At 43.1% G+C, this 19,393-nt stretch overlaps 1 protein-coding gene across 1 annotated transcript; it reads right to left on the bottom strand.

The window, feature by feature from the left end:
• Nucleotides 1–2,126: 2,126 nt before the first annotated feature.
• On the bottom strand, nt 2,127–18,281 carry PLEKHB2 (pleckstrin homology domain containing B2). The gene is made up of 8 exons (XM_044435869.1): nt 18,141–18,281; nt 14,364–14,409; nt 11,894–12,046; nt 10,839–10,941; nt 9,832–9,871; nt 6,209–6,298; nt 5,461–5,569; nt 2,127–4,108 (listed from the first exon to the last, which is right to left on the bottom strand). Exons 2-8 carry the CDS (start codon nt 14,398–14,400, stop codon nt 3,975–3,977), a joined length of 666 nt encoding a protein of 221 aa, XP_044291804.1. The 5' UTR covers nt 14,401–14,409; nt 18,141–18,281; the 3' UTR covers nt 2,127–3,974.
• Nucleotides 18,282–19,393: the final 1,112 nt, after the last annotated feature.

Consider the following 19,393-nt stretch of genomic DNA (forward strand, 5'->3'; position numbering starts at 1 on the left):
AAAAGGCTAAATACAGGCTCTCCTTTTCCTCTCCCACATCATTAGTATCATCTGTTTAACTAATTAGCACCCCAACCCACTGTGCAGTCTCAAACCATGGATTGGACTTTTGCCCAAGAGAAAATATGCATATATCTTTTTTTCCACCTGAATCAAGGCATGACTTTTTAATCAGATGGTGCTCCCCAATCCAGTGCTCTTGCTGATTGTTTCTGAATGTTTTATATACAATGAAATTTTATAATGAAATTAATTACATTTGTCTTCCAAGAATGCTTCTGGCACCCAGAAGGAAAGCCAAGGAGTGGTGGACGTGTCTGGGAGGGCTCAAAGCATCCTGGGGGCAGAGAGAGGTGTTTTGTGCATTGTTTTCAGAGTCTGTGCTTTACCTGGAATTTTGCACGTGCATATCCTGTCCTGGGATAGAAGCAAAAAGTGTTTTGCCTGGGTTTTCATGCTGTGCTTGGAAGTTCTTTTTCTGTGCGTAATTGAGTATCACAAGTTTACCTTCTTTGAAACGGATGTTTTGTTGTGCTTTGCGAAGGCACGTATGCGATACCGCATTGAGTGTCAGATCCCACCTCTTGGTCAATTTCCTGACCAAGTTACTGGTCTTTGAACTTCGATACTTTGTCTTGTGAAATGGGTATGGAGCACAACACAGCAGGTTCAAAGAGTGATCTGCTGTTTGGAGCTCAGGCCCCACCGCTGCCGGAGAACTCGTAAAAGGCTTATTTTCACCTCAAAACCTGAAGGTGAGACATTCTGCAAGTATTTATCTGGTTCGTTGACTTGGAGTCAATAAAACAATTAACTGGTTGTGACTGGCAGGCACAGCTGGGGAAATATGCCAATGTGGCTTCTTTTTCCCTCCATGAGTGTGCAAACAGGACCATTATGAAAGCCATGGGGCTATTTCAGAGCATTTGTGGCACAACATATTTAGCTATGCATACTCTTGATTTGATATGCTGGATAAGAGGGCAATCTGTATGTAAAGAAAGTAGTTAATGATTCCCATAGACCGTTTATGCCTTGATGTTCCTTTGTATCATGGAAGAGATTAATATGGGTTATTGTTAGAATTTCTCAGCTCGTTGGCTTCAAGACCCAAAAGACACTGCTTAATGAGAGGCTTTGGAGAGAGAAGATTCACAACTTGGTATTATTTCTAGTATCTTTCCTTCCTGGTATCATTTAAGGTAATGTATTAAATGTATCATGACAAGCACTTACAGTACATCCCCAGAGGAGTGGGTCCTAAAAGAAAGCATTGCAGACTATGCCACCTTCTTTTCCTGATAGCAAATCTTAATAGAAAGTATTCGATGTTGCACCTTGTTTCTTAAATTGCCATTATATATTGCTCCAAGAACTAAGTCTCTAAGCAGTTAGAACCCTTCCTGAAACTTTCAAATTTTTTTGGCAGGATTTTGCTTCGTTACCATAAAAGCTAAAGCATTAGGTGTAAGTCCTGTGACTGTCCTGGGACAGGAGCCATAGCATACTGAGGGTTTCCTGTTCCCCAAGCAGCTGCAAAGATGGGTGTTTGGGGTCAGGAGGCACATCACGGTTTGTTTTGGATCCCCTGCATCTCTTTTATGGAGACAGCCCTGGAGCAATGGAATCTACACCAGCCTCAGACACAGCAGAGTTACTTTTCCTTCCACCAAAACCTAGGAGAGGGGGAAACTGAAGGAAAATCGAGAAAAAAGGGAAAGAGCCACCCAGCATCAGCGACTGCTGCCCTGGGCAGCATCATCACAGTGGCCTTTCCTCTGCAACAGGCTCTTCCCCACCCTCTGAACCACCGTAAGATTAATCTGCATGCCTCCTATACAGCAACTGTATTTGCTGCTGCAGCTAACTCCATACATTTGTCTGAGCAGTTGAACTACTTCTGATCGCCCAGTTGCGCTGGTCTGCTTTAAGATCCGGCTAGCAGACAACTGTCCTGTCCTGTTCATTTTAGGTCCAAGTGATAGCAGAGTACATCGCTCAAATGTTCACCTAAAATGCAGATTTGCATATTTTCAACTCATAACAAGAGAAGCCGCAGTTGTAGCAACCCTGATCATAATTAGCTAGACATACCAGCAAGACATACAGTGCTAATTCACCAGCAGTTCCGGGACTAAATTTATTTCATTCTTTCCTCACAAAGTACAAATACATAGAAAGTAGGAATTTCAGGGAATTCTGTAGAGTACACACAGTAGCAGAAAGAGATGGATTCTTAAAATTGTACTAGACAAATTACAAAAAAAGAGCAGAAATAGTACGGATTTTTATTAAATGATCACTTGGTCAATAACATAAAGGCTTCCAACATGCTTACAGGGAAATTAAATTAGGGATCCAGAACTATGGAACACTTAAATATCTTCAAGTCACATGTTCTTCAGGTCACAGTACTACCATTTCAAATGCTCTAGATTGTCTTTACGAAGGGACCCCATCAGCAAGGGTCTCACCTGGGGAGACTATCTGAATAAACCCCACATTTTCAAATTCAGAGGATGCTGGACACAACCATGGTCTCCTTCTCAAGTTTCAATTGCTGCAGCAGACCACCACAAGACAATCCGTGGCATAGACTTAATACATGGCCTGCAGAAACCAGTATTAAGATGTCCAGTGTCATCACCCGGCTTTACCTTCCCCATAGTAATATATTTCATTCCAAAAGGAACCTGTGTTGTGTTAGCACTTGCCATTACATCAAGGGGCAAGAACGAGATCTTTCCCATCTGCTGCTGTTAGCCATTTCGCACAGACCAAAGACACACTGAAGAGTTGTCGGCATGTCTCAGATTTCAACAGGACGCATGAGCACTGTACATAAACTATCTATTTTTTTGATTAAGACTAATGCTTGAACACCCTGTACCACTGGAAAAGAGATCTCTTGGTGTATGTATGTGCTTCTTTCTTATAGGATTCTGTACAAGCATCAGAAGCAGAAAATGAAGGTGCTCAAGGAATAACAAGTAACAAAAGAGTGAACCTTGCCAATAGAACAACCTTAACAGCTCAGAATAGATCTCTCTGTAGCATGCCTGGAAAGTGTATAGAAATATTTAGTCAAAGATAAGATGTATGCAGTGCATATGCAGATGTATGCACTCTGACCTAGCCCCCAATTCTCTGTTTCAAGAGTTTCTATATACCTAAACCAGTTTTTTTTAAAAAGAAAGTAAGTCACGAACATTTGTACCAAATATGATAGCACTGGGTAGGGTTTTCACAGCCAGACTCTGTTACTCCAGCAGTTAAATGGAGTTGCACTGCCAAGGACAATGAAACAGATTGTATGGTAATCAACCCCCCTTCTAACTTCCCAGTAAGGATGATGATGCTTTGGGGACAAACAAAACTTCCTGACCCACTACTGCTTACCCTTTAGGACGGACCTGTACAATAATGCTGTGATGATACATATGCATACCTTGCCAAGCCAAGCAGTCATTGAAATGCAAGACCTCCCTGAATTAAAACCTTCCTGGAGTTTCCACTAAACCGCCAATGTTGCCTTCACAGAGTGTTAAGAAAAGAACAGGTTCAAACATCTCAGATTCAGAAGTAACTACTTCTATGCTACCCTGTGTTGCGGTTAGCATTCTGAGGCAGCAGCTGAAGTAATTTTAACAAGATGGTTGACTGTTAAAATAAGTCAACTGTAGCCATTTAACCTTCATTAGCAACACTTCATTGATATTATAACTACTTCCTTATCAATGCAGAATATGACAAATTCACCTGACCATAAGCTATTATGCTAACTGCTTTTCAGCTAAAGTGCACCTTTGGGATAGTTAAGAATTTTGTTAACTACAAATCCAGAATGTCACTAGCAAAAGTATTACTAGAACTTATTAAAAATCTGTAGATTGAACTGGAGTATTTTGCAAATGTATGTATTATTGCACACAAAAGATTTTGGATCTCCATCATCTTGTTGCTCCAGAAGAAACCTAGAAGACCCAGAACAGGGAGCCCAGGGCCATTCCTGTGGCTGCTCCGGCAAGCATGCCCAGGGCCAGATCTCCATCATTATCCCGGTAACGTTCTCGGATGATGACATGATTTGCAGGAGGAAAATAGGGACCTAGAAAGAAGAACACCATGCGGTATATATGAATTCAACTTGAAATAGCATCTTTCTTTCTACTGACTTTTCATTCTCTAAGGAATGCATGATCCCCTTAAATTTGGGAGGCTACGTCATTCTATACTTATACCTTACAAAGGAGAGGTAAGCCTAGTCTTGCAGTTAGTGTAGGATAGATCTCTGTGCTCATAACAGCAAATACTTTCATGCTGCAGAACATGAAACCTGCTTCACATGTGCGCACACGCACACACTGAGGTCATGAAAGACTAATAGAGAGAGTGGCTGCACTTCATACATCACATTCTCTAAGGGAATACATGCACATACAGCTTTTTCCTGATCCCCAAAATGTGGTTTAGGAGGTCAGAGGTATCACATCTGGATACGATCAGTCCTCATACTTCAAGGACAGGCATCTGCATAAGGTCTAGGGGGCATACATACATATACGTTTAAATATTAACTGTGGTGGACACTGAATGCTAAACAGGTAATGCTTAGTTTGCAAACAAGCTAATTTTGGTATGCTGTGGCTTTTTTAAAAAAATCCAGTTTTCTTGGGGGCGGGGAGGGCTGCATGCAGTCTGCAAGTCATGCAGCTCATTAGACCTAATAGTTGATCAAACATCTTTGCCTTATCATATTATAATGATCTAGTACCATTAAATAATCTGGGCACTGATAATCCAATTAGAAACAGAGGACTCATGCTCCAATTTCTTCACGTGTCAGCTGCTAACACTGCAAGAATGCTCAAACACTTAATGTGTGGGAATATCAGCACAACATTTTCATTATTTACAAACGCATGGGTATATTATGACCATAACCAGCTGCAGCCCTGATTTCCTGCTACAAGACAGCAGAAACAGATGTTCAGTGATGCAATCCTACTCATAAATATGCTCCATTGCATTTAATAGGACCTACTTCCAAGTAAGTGTACATAAGTTGCAGACAAAACCTCTTATATAGAACAGATGTACTAGTAATGCATATATCCCTTCTATGTTTTGAATATATTATTAGAAGATTAGAATTCTATTAGTATTATTTAGCGTTCTGGCATCATATGGAACTTTCTTCTATTTCCTTGTTCAGAGTGATTGGCGCTACAATTTTATCGTTGGGCTAAGGAGGAAGAGTGGAACCAAATGCAGCCTATGTACTCTGGGAAGGAGGATTGATGGGATACATTATTCCCTGTATTCATTTATTGTAAAGTAAAAAAGCAGAACAAAACACCGCACAGTTGTTTACAAAAAATATCATATAATTCCAGCCTGCAAAGTTCTGCAAAGGCACTAGTCTAGTCCAGTAAGAGAAAAATGAACAGTGCAAATTACCTTGGTTTGGATATTGGTAAGGGATGGTGTATGTCTGTCCATTGGAAGAATAGATGATCTGAGTCCCTGGAGGTGGATATGCACCACTGTATTGTGGGTAGCCATAAACCTGATGAGATTACAAACATCTGTTAGGACTGTACATGTGACAAAGAATATCTGAGGGTTCTTTTTGCACTTAAAAGAGCAGCCAACCACTGTTACATAGTGGACTTGGTCTTGGGTGATGCAGGTTCTAGTCTGCACTTGGTCATGGAGCTCATAGCGTGACTTTGGGCTAATCACCAACTCACAGCCTAGCCTACCTCACAGAGTTACAGCAATGATAAAAAGGTGAGGAGCTTATAAAAGCCTCCTTGTATTTCTTCCAAAAGGAAAAGAGTAGTGTATACATTTAATAATAAATAAAAGTAAAACGAATTCATTCCTCTAAGTTGCAAGTATTGTTATTTTTATGGCTCACAGTTTAAAGAATACCTCTGCAATGGGCAGTGCTGTGATAAAAGATGGGATTTAAACCTCTCTTGCAAACTCTTTTGCAACTAGGAACAGAGGACATAATGCACTGCACCTAACACAAATAGCAAGCTTCCCAGCATCACCAATTCAAATCCAAAACACCACCTTCTACTTCATGACGGCTGAGGTTGTCATCAAGTCTCAGGCATAAACAACATTACAAAATTCCAAGACTTCACACCTCCCTTTCTATTCACCCTTTCTTTACATATCATATTTTACAACCCACCTCGGATGATGGAGTAGCATAAGCAGTATATGGAGGAGGAGCTGAGGAAATCGCATTGTCGTCATACATCACTTCAGAACCGATATAGGCCTAGACACAAAAATTTGAAAAATACAACAACAGTTGCTCAGTCTTTCAAATGACAAACTCAGCTGAGGGGGTGGGCACTAGGGTTTTATAACAGAAGTGAAGTTCACATCTCTTTGGCACATTACATGTTGACCTTTGAAATAGCATTACAGATCAGTAATGCTTCAATGGGATACTTAATAATCATTGCTGAAAAAAACACAGAAGTGTATCTTTTTTGAAGAGTTTTGCCCTCTATTCAAAGCCAGGAAAGATGAAACACGGGAAGAGCACGTGAAACAAATAATTGAAGAATTCAGGAAGTAAAGAGGCCAGGTTTTGTAGCAAAAACAAAAAACAGCATTCCCAAGCTCAAGTGTGTCGATACTCTTTCTTCCACTAACTCTCCAGCAGCTCCATTTGCTTTAGCACGCAAAGGCATTATTCTCCTGCTCAAGCTGAACACGTGATGTGGAGCCCAGCAACACCACTTCCATTTTCTGGAGCACACCGCAGCGAGATGGCTTTGCAGACACGGGTCAGCAGCCCCATACAGCTTCTACCCAGCCTGCAAAGAGCACCACTGAGTGAGCCTGGTTTGTTCTCCCAGCTGAGTAGGGCAGGGGAACCTCAGAGCTGCTGCCCAAATTAGGCCCACCAGGCCAGGCCAGCTGGCCCACAGAGCTTCATAGAAGGCCCTTTCCACCCAGTGGGGAGAGAGGAAGGGAGAGTGGCTGAGCTGCTCCTCAGGTGCTTTGTTTCTCCCTTGCCTTTCCAGGAAGGGAAGGTGAAAGGAAATAGGACCACTGCTCAGCCGGAGCTCTAAAGAGGGTTTTTGGGCAGAGCTGCCAACAGGAGGAGCTCCACCTGGTGCTTTAGCCAAGGACCTGAAGGCATTAGGAAGTCCCTGCTATCATCTAGTCCATGCAAAGGGTTCATTCTGGCCCCCAGAGGCTCACCAACCCTGCTTTCAAAGATTAAGGCTGAAGTAGAATAGCAGAAGTGATGAAAAAACAAGCACTGCAGGGCAGCATTTCTTGGACAACCAGACCAGCAACATGAACATGGTAGCCATGTCATGAGCAGAGCTGGCTGGAGCTGGGGGTCAGACTAGATGGCTTGGGAGAACCCTTCTAACTCGCTCTGTTTCTATGTTTCTAAATAGAGATTTGTACCAGCCCCACAGCACATTTGTCTGACTCCAGGAAAGGATACAACAGCCAAAACATGAGCATATGAGCAGAAGCCAGTGCAGCTACTTGTCCATTTACCTGGGGATGCCCTTCTTCCAGGCACACCAAGCAAGTAACAAGGACAAGATCTCTGTAAGATTTCTGAACTAGGCATCCACCCTGACTAGGGGTAAAGATCCTTTCTGTAGCCAAGGTGGTGCCCTCACAAGCTACATGCCACTGAGTGGGACCAGAGCTAGTAGAGAAAATCGGGCCAGGCCAAGTTCTTACTGGCTTGCACTGAATTATGTGGGAGAAAATAACACTATGCTAGAGACAAGCCAAGTTTTGATTCTGCTATCTTTCATTCTCAGACTCGGGAGGAGGCAGGTTCAGATCCCTAAAACTGGAAGGTTGGTGGGCCAAAAACATACAAAATAAAACTCAATTATTAAACTGCCTAGAGAATAGTACTGTTTTTGCCTAGTGCCAAAAAGCTTGCAATGAAGGTGCCAGGTGAACTACTCTTGGGAAGCTATTCCACAGGTGGGAGGCAACTATTGAGAAGGCCCCTTTTCTGTTCACCAATCTCTTTACCTCCTTGGAGGATGCCTCTTTCAGAAGGGCCTCCAAACCTGACCTCAGGGGTTGGGGAGGTACATATGGAAGTGGGCAGTCCTTCAGGTATCCTGGTTTCAAGCTGTTTAGGCTTTATATATTAAGACAAGCAGCTTAAATTGGGTCAGGAGCTCAACTGGTAACCAAAGTCATTGGTAAAGTATTGGGATAACATGGGTGCATGAACCAAGTCGCACCAACAATCATGCCACTCCGTTTTACACCAGCTGAAGTGTCCGGACTGTCTTTAAGAACATGCTCTCTCCAACTGCTCAGCTACAAATGGGGTGCCAAGTTTGTTTTTGTGGGGGTGAGAATTTAGTCCCAGCCTGAAACTGCAACAATCACAGGTCAGCTTGAAAAATATAGGCATATTGCATGTTTGTCTCCTATGCACATATATTTCTGTTTTTGCCATCATAAATGACATTTTGCTAATTAGGATTTCTGGACAAGGGGATTCCTCCAAGAAAGCTATTGCCATACCTCCTGCACCAACACGATACATCTCAGCTTTATAACACTGAAAAGTGCGACTTATATTTTTTCCAACGCATGCAGCCAGCAATTGTGGCAGAAAATGCATCCCTGTGCAACAAATTTCTTACAAAAAAGGGGATCTGAAAATAGCAAGTCTATTTAACTACCCCACTCTTTCAGCATCCTGGAAACAAGCTTAATTAACTGTGTTGCACAGTGAGCTATTTTTAAGAGGCCAACCTGTCCCACTCATGTCAGCTCCAACAGTAAAAAGGAAGCAAACAAACACACTTTTACCTGCTGCCAGTTTCCCAAACAAGTATTCATGTTTGAGTCCTTTTGCCTTCATGCAGATAGATATAAAACCAACATGGCTGGTTTTGTTTTTATTTCATAACAGATTGCTTATAAAGAAGTCCCCTGCTATGTAGCTCTGCCTAGGGCTATTTTCTTGCCTTTTCTCTTTTTCTGCTACAGCAAGGAAAAAGGTAATCGGTCTTTTACAAAAGAAGCTATTATTACTTCTCACCCAGGTTGCCCTGCAGTCTCCATCCCCCAAAGGTAGAAATGAATAATTAGTCAACCCCACTGGTCTACTCAAGGAAGTGTGTAATATCCCCTCACAGCCAGTCCACTTTCCATAGTCTTTGCAAGGGCTTATAATTAGATAAACAACCAGGAACAAGCTAAGTGCCAAGCTCACTGAGAATTCCATTGCAACAGATGCTCCTAAACAGATTTCTCCTTTTGGGTTCTCCAACAGCTGGCCCTGTGTGAAATGTGGCACTTCATTTTTTCTCCATGAAACCTAAAATCACCTTCTCCACTACATCACCTCTTTATAGGACAGGAAACCTTCCAGAGTCCCCCCTCCATGCATTTAAGTAGTCCTTTTTTATCTAGCACTGCAACAAGCATTTCTAAAAGCTGTTAATATGATCACAGTCTTTCAATGAGTTGGCATTCACTCTGTTGGAGGAAACCAACAGATGCTCATTGTTATGGCCTGTCAGAGCAATGATGAATTGTGTCATGTTCAACAACAATCCAAGCTTTCCCCAGTAACTCAGTGCTGCCTTTGGAAGCACAGCACACAACTCTAAGCCACCATTGGGCTGTTTCTGGAAAAAAAACCCTTTCCTAAAGTCAGCCTGCTCAGTCAGTCCTTCTTCAACTGCAGATGCAGGCTGAGGTTCTTGCAACAAAGATGTACTGAAGACAGCAAAAGAAACAGAAGAGTGTTTATCTGAACACTACATAATTAGAGCTACAACAAAAAGTTACCTCATTTGTTCTGGCATCTTGGAGAGCAATCTTCCAAGCCCTGTAGAAAACATGAACAAAACAAAGTGTAAAGAAATAACCAATAATGGTTCCTTAATTATACGTGCAATCACTAGATAAAATAGGACATCACAAGCTGTGTTAATAGCTTTAGAAGAAGCTGCAACAGCCATTCTGAGTACACATGACATCTTGGGAGTTCTATTATTAGCATTTTCAGAGCTTTTTATTCCACCAAATGCAGCAGAGGATGGTAGGCAAGATCAGGATCAGACTGCAATATGTACCTGCATATGCGTGTGCTGGGTGGCTTACTCTTTGAATTAAGGGGACGGTGACCCCAGTGTCAATCCAGATTGAGCCCATTTGGGCTTAACAGCCTGACCTTCGATGTTTGACTTTCAGGAGTAAGAGAAATTTTAGGCTGTGATTTAAACCGTAACAAAATGCTAGACCCACCCTTCTCCCCTCCCTTTGTATTCTAGCCCTAATCCAGCTCATGCCTTTTTTATATACATTTTAAACAATATGCTGAGCTCCAGCCACACCGTATGCTTGCATCACATGTGGTTGGACCCTCCATCTGATGAACCAAAAGCCTAGGAAAGGATCTCATTAACAGTTATCAAGGTGTAAGCATAAAATTCCCAAGGACCAGAGAACAAAGCAAGAACACTCAGTGAAAACACAGGACAAACTTGACTGCAGTTACAATACGCTTCCCAAGTTTTAAAAAACTGAGGAAAAGTTAGGCATTGAAGGGGACACATCAGTTCAATATCAGCATTTGGTCGTCATCAGAAATGTGGGTGTAGATTTCACAGTTGGCTGGCTTGTTCTTATCTTATGCAGCGATTCATTCAATGGTACAGATTAGACCATGGCATGTTATGCACACAAGAAAGGTACATGGCTAGAAATCCAGGCCTGTTACAGGGCTGACTTCTAAAAGGGGATATTCTTGTACCTGCAGCAAAACAGAAAAGATGCAGCTCTTGGACACTTACAAGCAATCATCAGCACTTTCTGCACAGAGGCTGAGCACTTTCCCATCACGGCAAATGATCTGCAGCAAGCAATCTCTAGGTTTCCCCTCTGGAGACTGGAGGCCTGTCCAAGAGAAAAAAAATGGAGAAGTGTTTTCATGCCATGTGACAAGAAGCGAAATTGCTCAACTCATAGAAACACACATGCTCAGAAGAAGCTGTAGCATAGAATGGGGAAACCTAGTGCTAGGTTAACTAGTGCTAAAGCACAATCCTCTGCCTGGCAAGCAGAGGAGATACATCCACCCCCTTCCTGCTCAAGAGCTGCAGCTCAAAGGATGCAACGTAAGGACATTTTCCCAGCCCACAAGAGCTGGAAGTTGTTCCTTGTACAACATACAGCTGGACAAGAAATACTGCATAGGGATATTCATGACAGCTGCTTTGCCAGGGCAGAGTCTCACCCAGTGTGTGTATGCAGTGGCTGCAGACCAAACAGGTATCTTTGCTACCTCTATGGCAGCCATTCCAGCCAGATCTCATGAGAGCTCAGCCAGCTGGAGCCCTGTGATTGCTTCTACTGGCCACAGCAGCAGCGGAGTGAAGGGCGAAGGGCAGAAAACGAGGAGAGAGAAAGGGAGCTAACCCAGCACCCCCCTCCCCGGCAAATGCCAGGGTGGGATGGTGGCTGTTCCAACCTGGCGCTTTGGGAAAGGCAGTGGCAATTATGTGCCTGCTATCCACTTGGCTAGAGTGGCAAACCTTCTGCAGCTCTTGACTAGGGGCTCTGTGGGTTTTCTGCTTGACCATGGTTTGTTATGCGGTCTTGCTTTGAATGACACACTAAGCCACAACTAAACCCTAAATAAGCTGGGTTGAAACATGTTTAGCCTGTTGTTAGACCCTGTCATAGAGTTCCTCACAATACCTTCATTAATGAGGTTACCAGTGCATAGTTCACTGTGGCAAGGCTATTTCTATCTTCAAGGGACTGACAGATGATACTCGTGAAACTGAGAATGGGATTTAATTTGCAGCCAGGAAGGGCTGCCCTCTCAAGGCCATGCAGCACATACCTCGGCATTCGTTGCCCACTCTGACGTTGATGCAATCAACTTTCATGTGAATTCTGTCTTCTAGATCATGCCGCTGTTGGTCATCATAAAATAATAAATGCCCATGAGACCACAGATCAAACCAATTCTTCTTCCAGCGGCGTAATATAGTACCTAAAAGAATAGAGAGAAGATTTTGGACAACTCTGATTAGAGGACATTCTTGCTCTGTCCACTTGGGATATGGCTTTTTATCTTTCATTAATTATTGTATTTAAGAAAGGAAAAATACAAATAACTGGTATAACATGTAATCACCTTACTAAATTTTTCTAGCTTTTGTGATGGGACATTTTAAAGCTGATAAACATTACAGATATATGTAAACAATAATGTACTTTTCAACAGGAAATAATAGGCCGGTATGGATGTAACAGTCCTGGATTACTAAACTACAGTTTGCCAGTTGAGAAATGAGCACTGGCCTGAGTACTCCTATTTCAACAAATGCCTCCCTTACACATGGTTTAAGATCCTGGTTTGTAAACTGATTCTAAACCAGAATTCTCCATTTCAGAACTGGATGCTCTGTTGATTAATTAATTAATTATAATTATATCCTGCTTGTCTACAAAAAATGGTGTTCAAGATCTATCAACAACAGCTAGCTAACCTATCAATGGCTACTAGTCATAACAGCTATACATAAATGCCAGTATCAAAGACCTCTGCATATCACTTTCTAAAGCACATGAGCACAAGAGCTTGTTCTTGTTCATGTCTTGTTTAGGGGCTTCCAATATGCATCCAGCTGGCCACTGTGGGAATAGAATGCCTATAGGTCTATAGGTCTTTGGTCTAATCCAGCAGAAGTCTTTGTGTGTTCTTAAATCAGGATCATAGCACTGAAGTCAGGACATGATGGCAGGAGAGCAGAGAAAGGCTGAGTAAGAAATATGTTGTCCTGATGCTCATTCCTTGCTTGCCAGCTGAAACGGCCAAGTAAATTATACTTCGTAAGGAAAGTCAGTGAGCAGAAGGGGACTTTGTAAAGTAAAAGCTCCAGAATTTCCTAAAAATATCCTGTTTCCTAAAAACAAATTCCATATTGCTTAGATTGCTTGAAGTTTTCTTTGTCCTTAGTGATCATGTGTGACATGCAGGTAAGCCAAATGTCTGAGAAATATATCAGAGAATTGACATTCTCGGATTGACAGAGAATTGACATTCTCTGACATGTCAATATATTTCAAAAACAATTGACATGTAAGTCATAGCATATGTAAGTTTTATCAAGGCCAATAAGCCTTACTCCCAGGGAACTGAAAATTGCATTTACTTCTTCACACTGTGTGCAGCTAAACTATGGAATTTGGAGTCATGAGATGTAGGGTTGCCCATCAACCCTGACAGCTTTAGCAGAAGATAACAGGCTTACCCAAAGTCATAGAGGGGAAGGCTACCAATGACTACAAGCCATGGTGGCCATATTTTAATACTTGGTCAAAGGCAGCATGCCTCTCAATACCAGTTGGTAGAGAACACAAGCAGGAGGGTGCTATTGCATTCATTTGTTATATGCCACCAAGTAGTCCAAAAGACTCTCTAGAGAATTATAAACTCTCTAGACATTCTAGTAGTCCAGAATTCATGTCTTGCTTATGGGTAGAAATGTGAAGATAAGGGAAAAGAACTAGAAAAAAAAAGCAAGGGCCAATTTTCTTGGGTTTTTTATTTTTAATACAGGAATATCACATAGATTAATAGAGAATTATTAAATATCTTCTTTTAATAAAACATTTAAGATGTTCTGTTTCTATGCTGATACTTGGCCTTTACTCCCCAAAACTGATTCTTAAGAACTATGCAATAGGAAGCCTTTTATGAAAACCTGTGCACAGGATAACATCATTACAATTCCTAGGAAAATCAGGCTTTCCCCATGGCTCCACTTTTTTTACATCCCTGCCTGTGAGCCTCCCATAGGCATATGGTTTACCACTCTGGGAACAGAATGCTGGACTATATGGCCTAATCCTGCACCACTCCTCTCAGGTTCACAGGATGTCAAAAAAGTTTTCTTCATTTGGCTTATGGTGGCTATTTTTCTGGCTATTAGTAAAAAAAAACAGGCAGTCAAGGGTTATGCCTGGACAAGTGCTCTAGATGGACATCCGTGTGTTCCTTTGCGGCCACAAACGCTGCCCTTAAGGCTTTAGCAATCATTTGTTTTTAGTTATCATGTGATTTAAAACCTCACTTTTTGCCAAGCTTTTCTGAGGCATTCAAGGATCCCAGGCCAGATCTTCCAGTGTTTTATGTTTTCATTCCATGCAGCCACAAAAGCAAGGAAGCACCCACCCTTTCCCCAGGGCAGTTCTTCCCCTCACCCCACTCTCCTCCCATGGGCCTTGTGGGGGGCGGGGGGGGGAAGCACGTGAGCCGCTCAAACCAGACAGAAAGGGGGGAGCTGAAAGGATTCCTTACTCACTTTGCCGCAGCAGCCACCCACTTTTCACCAGCGCCATCACCAAATGCTGGGGAGAGAAGGCAGATGATGAGCATTGATATAGCACGACCCAGCAGTAATGATGCAGAAAATATGCTTTTTAGGTTCATAGTCTAAAGTTCGAGGATGACCCGCTTAATAGGGTAAGCGTGTGGTTGAATCTGCAGCAGAAGACAATCTGCACGGAAACACCTAGGATGTCATTAACTCCTCAGCATGGTTTGATCTGAGGTCTCCTGCCCATTTATTGCTTTATGGTGACCACCAAGCAGTGCGCCTTACCCAGGAATCCTTTACACCATGTCAGTAGCTCCCATTAGGAAATGGATTCTTATACGGGCCCCAACAGATATTACTTTAAATCCACTACTATCAAGTATATCTTTTGTCATTTTAACTGTAAGGTAGGCATGGCAAGGAGGTGTAGGATGACTTTTAAGAGTCAGATTCATCCCTTGCATCTACCCTTGAGTAAAAATGAGGACAGAGAGAAGCTGGAAGATACGGATTTAAAGTAAATCAGTTTTGACCCTAAAAAATGAAAATCACCACAGAACTCTTCAGCTTCTGAACAACTAGAAACTGCAAAATTGTCACATTCTGGGCTAGAGGACATATGACCCAAATAGAACCTTGAGTGACTAAGTGGGATTACAAGAAAAACAATGAATAATAATGATTATAATAAATTAATGCACCCAAAACAGCCTCCCCTACACCTGCCACTTTGTCCTCTTATTTGCAGAAGAGGAAGTGCCAGGGAGCACAAGTTAGAATTAACCACCTTGCAATAGGTTTGCAATTTGGCAAGCATTTGAGCAACTGCAGCAGACACCCGTGGAATGAAAGAGCTTTCCAGCAGTGAAGTATGAGAAATTCAACCCAAGCTTTTCTGTCTGAATCTGCAGGTCAATCCTTTCCAGAGCAAATTCACTGGGACTTATCAGCCTGTGTTTGTTTATTTTATTTGTTTTTATCCTGCTCCTCAGCCAAGACAGGCTCACAGAGTGGCTTAAAAATTGTTAAATAAGACGATCCCTGCCAGCAGGCTACAATCAAAAAGGATATGACACACAAGGAAGAAAGGGGAAGGTGGGGAAGAAGGAAAAGCCATTGAGCAGGGCTGGCGAAATGCACCAGCTTCTCATCTCATCTCCCTCTAAGACAGCCTGCAGAATGGCTGGCTGGGGTGTGCCATTAGTCAGCGTACACTTGGAACAGCAGCCTCCGTGGGGAAAGTCAACCACTCTCTGGCCTAACTCAGTTGATAAGAACTGAAAAATGAGATGGCCTAAGAAAGCAAGAAAAGGGTGTGTGCTGATGAAGGCCTGAACACACCTTCATTTACAAATGCAAGGTTAAGACTGCAGCCCTAAGAAAGCCTAAGTCAATCCCACTGAACTCAGGGGGAAATGCACCCATATAAACATGCCTTTGACTGTTTAGAAATCGAGATTTGACGATTTGCTTTATATGAACAGCATTTTCCCTCTGTTGTGTCCTTCATACACATCCTACACCCTCCCTCAAATAATTCAGCCAAAAACACAGCATGCCTTCTTTTGCTGCTGAGTTGGTTGAGTTATTTTGCCCCACTTCCCCAAACCACACCAGCAAGTCTGCTCACCATGCTAACCTTAAAATGCTGTCCATCATAATACAATTTTGTTTGAACCTAAGCCCTTATATATGAATATATGGAACGGTTACTTATTGAGTCAGACTACAAGTCCATCTGGCTGGCTCAGTACCAGTTATACGGACTGACAGCATCCCTCCAGGACTTAGGGTACTGGTCTTTTCCAGCCCTTCCTGTAAATACTGGAGGCTGAACCTGAGCACATCTGCATGCAAAGCAGGGGCTCTCCCTAAGCTCCCTTTTGACTGGCAATTCCTCCAAGGACTCAGGTAGGGCTTTGCCACATATTAAGTATGTGCTCTGCTACACAGCGATACTCCCTGCAGAGCTAACCAATTGGTTCATTTTACACATAGGTCACAATTACATTTTTAAGGTAGGGCTGAATGTGATCTTAAGGAACTAAAGAGGGCAACATTACAAAATTTGGGTGATCATTTGGAAGAACAAATTAAGTTCACCCCTAAATTATTGTATGGTCTTAAGAAGGCAGAGGCACCAAGCACACCACAGTTTCTATCTGCTTGAGAAGAACTGACACCATCAAAAATAAACAAGGCCACAAGTTATATCACATGCACCATCTGCTTGGGGTTTTCCTCACAAGCCAGAAATAGATGTTAACTTTTTTCTACTAGCATCCATTTCCTCCTAGCATCCATTTTAACACAACCCTTTCTGTCACAAAGATATCAAGGATTCCCTCCCCTCCCCAATCATACTCTGTTCATACTTCATTAAGAATCTCACAACAATGTTAGCCTAATACCCTAAACTATAGCATTTTACTTTTTATTGGAGCAAAACACAAACGGCAGCATCATCACCTTTTCAAACAGCAAAGAAAGGTATTTTCCTTATGCATGTTTATGCAGAAAAAAAGTTCAACAACTTCCGGTGTCCTCCAGCACAAGGAGGAATGCTGGAGCTTTAAGCTTTTCTTCCTGTCTCAGCATACATAGGATTGTACCTTTAGCTTTTTAATCTGCCAAAATTGCATTTGTTATTGGACGAATTCAAAATATGGTGGATAAATTAAATAAATAATAAAAGGTGGTTTGACCAGGTTGGACCTTGGTAGTTAAGGGGTTACTACCAAGTTAATTCCCTGTGTTTGCTCCAAAAAAGAAATCCCAAACTAGTGGCGCTTACAGTGTTATTTATTAGGACACTTCCAAAAAAATCCTACACACGTTCAGAAGGAAAATGTCCTATAATGCCAACACCCCTGCAGCCAGGCCAGTCCTTGAAGCCCATGAGCTTCTTCTCTTTCAACATACACAGGACTGCACCCTTAATGGTGGGGCTGCCAATTTTGTTCTATTTTCTCACAGGGCTCCGGTGCAAGTGAACAGCTACATGCTAGTAACAAGCAGATAGTCATCAGGTGAAGATTTCCCCATCTAGGCATTTCCAGAGTAGGAAGTTCTTTGCTGGCTTCTTCCTCGCTTGTCACGCACTTCTTAAGAGGCAGAGCAGTCCCCCAGACGGTGATCTTGAATTAAATTCCTTCACATAAACGCTAGAAATCCAATCCGACGGAACATTAGTTTTAACAGCGTTTATTATTATAATTTTTTTAAGAGCTCGCCATTCCATTCCAAAAGGGATTCGCTGATTGACATTTGGACGACCTCCCCGTATCCCTAGTTTCAACTCCCGATTGCTCTATTCTCCGACAGGCAGAAGGCAGGAAAAACGGCCCGCGGAAACACCAGCGCCCTCCCCTAAGGCTGGGAACGGGGCGCCACGGCGAGCAAGGCGTCCTGCGTGTGTTCCAGTCTTGGGATTACAAAACGCGACGGCATGACCTCGTCGGATTTGACCCTGGCTCGTCTAGACAAGCCGCGGCCAGCAGCCAGCCGCCCTGCCCGCCCCAGCAGGGCTCCCGCTTGGCTCTCGCTCGCCCTTCCTGCTTCATCCCACCCTTGCTCGTCTCAGACCATCAAGGATCGCGCCAGCGCCCTTCGCTCCCGGCGGTCAGGAAGCGCAGCCCCCAAGCCCAGTCAAACGATTAGCCCTAGACAAGCAACGCCACCCGCTCGTCCCTCTCCTCCAGGGAGGAGAGGAGGCAGGCAGACGCCCCGACAAGGCGGCGCAGCGAGGCCAGCCAAGCCTACCTGTTACACGTCGGAAAGCGCCCGAACGCCCCGCAATTCCAGCTTTCTTCTTCCTTGTTGCTGAAAGAGGTAAACTCACGCCCTCCTCCCTCTCGGGTCTCTGACGTCAGACCAGTCCCATGATCAGTCGCGTCACTCGATGCTTCCGAGCATGCGCATGGTATTGGATGGGACTTGTAGTTCCCAAAACGGAAGGAGGTGGATTAGGCAAACGTTCTGTTCAAACAAGTCCTGCTTCTGGAAAGTGTGTCATTACGGCACGGTAACAGAGAGCTTCGGCTAGAGGCGGTATAGAAATTAAATAAATAAATGATGACTCCTTTTTATCGTCAAGGGGTAATTCTTGTATAGGTGCCAAGGACGATCGTTCTGTAACTGGGGGATGCACAGTTGCTCAACTTCTCGCTGGTTATGCTTTCGCACTTTTCAAAGCAAAATGTCTTAGTACAGAAAGGCGGTCGGGGAGCCCTTCCTAGTCATGCTTACTTGGAAGAGGATCCCACTGAATTCAGTGTGACTTAGTGGATAGGCTGCAATCCTAAACGCCTAGTGTGTTTAGGATTGCAGCACTAGGCAAATGTACCAAGGGATGCCGCAGGGCCCCAGCTTTTGTTAGGGAAAATACGTAGGATGACCAGTATCTTCCGAACGAAGGCGGGTTCTGAAGAGATTTAACTACAGGGCTAAATAAATGCAGATAAATAAAAGAGCAGGGATAAATAAAAACCTTCACTGTGCACCTGCTCTCCTTCATAAGCATGTACAAAGGAGGTCTGCTTGATCTGGACCTTCCTGTATATAGCATGCATGTGTGGTGTGGTGTGGTGTGGTGTGGTGGTTACAGTGGTGGAGCGGGGACCTTGGGAGATCAGGCTTTTTTAGTCCTTACTTCAGCTGCAAAGCTTGCTGGCTGAGTTGGGCCAGTCACTCACTTAGCTTAACCTACCTCACAGGGTTGTTGTGAAAATGGAGTGGATTACCAAGCTGCCTTGGGTTCCTCACAAGAGAAAGAAGGCAGGATATAAATGTAGTAAGAATTCTGTTGAATTTTCAGTGCTGTACAAAACTGCATATTAGTTACACCCCAGCAACCTTTACGAGGGCTGCAAGTAATGGTTTGGGTACAGAATTCTCAATATGCATAGGTGATAGTCTCAAGCAGCTTTCTCTCCCCACACCCATGATCATTCATGAATGTTCCATATGTGCACATAAAACATATAGAACAGTGATGCTAGTGGTAGTACAACTAT

The sequence above is a fragment of the Varanus komodoensis genome, unplaced genomic scaffold (assembly GCF_004798865.1).
Source record: "Varanus komodoensis strain SLA01 unplaced genomic scaffold, ASM479886v1 scaffold1, whole genome shotgun sequence".
Lineage (NCBI taxonomy): Eukaryota > Metazoa > Chordata > Lepidosauria > Squamata > Varanidae > Varanus > Varanus komodoensis.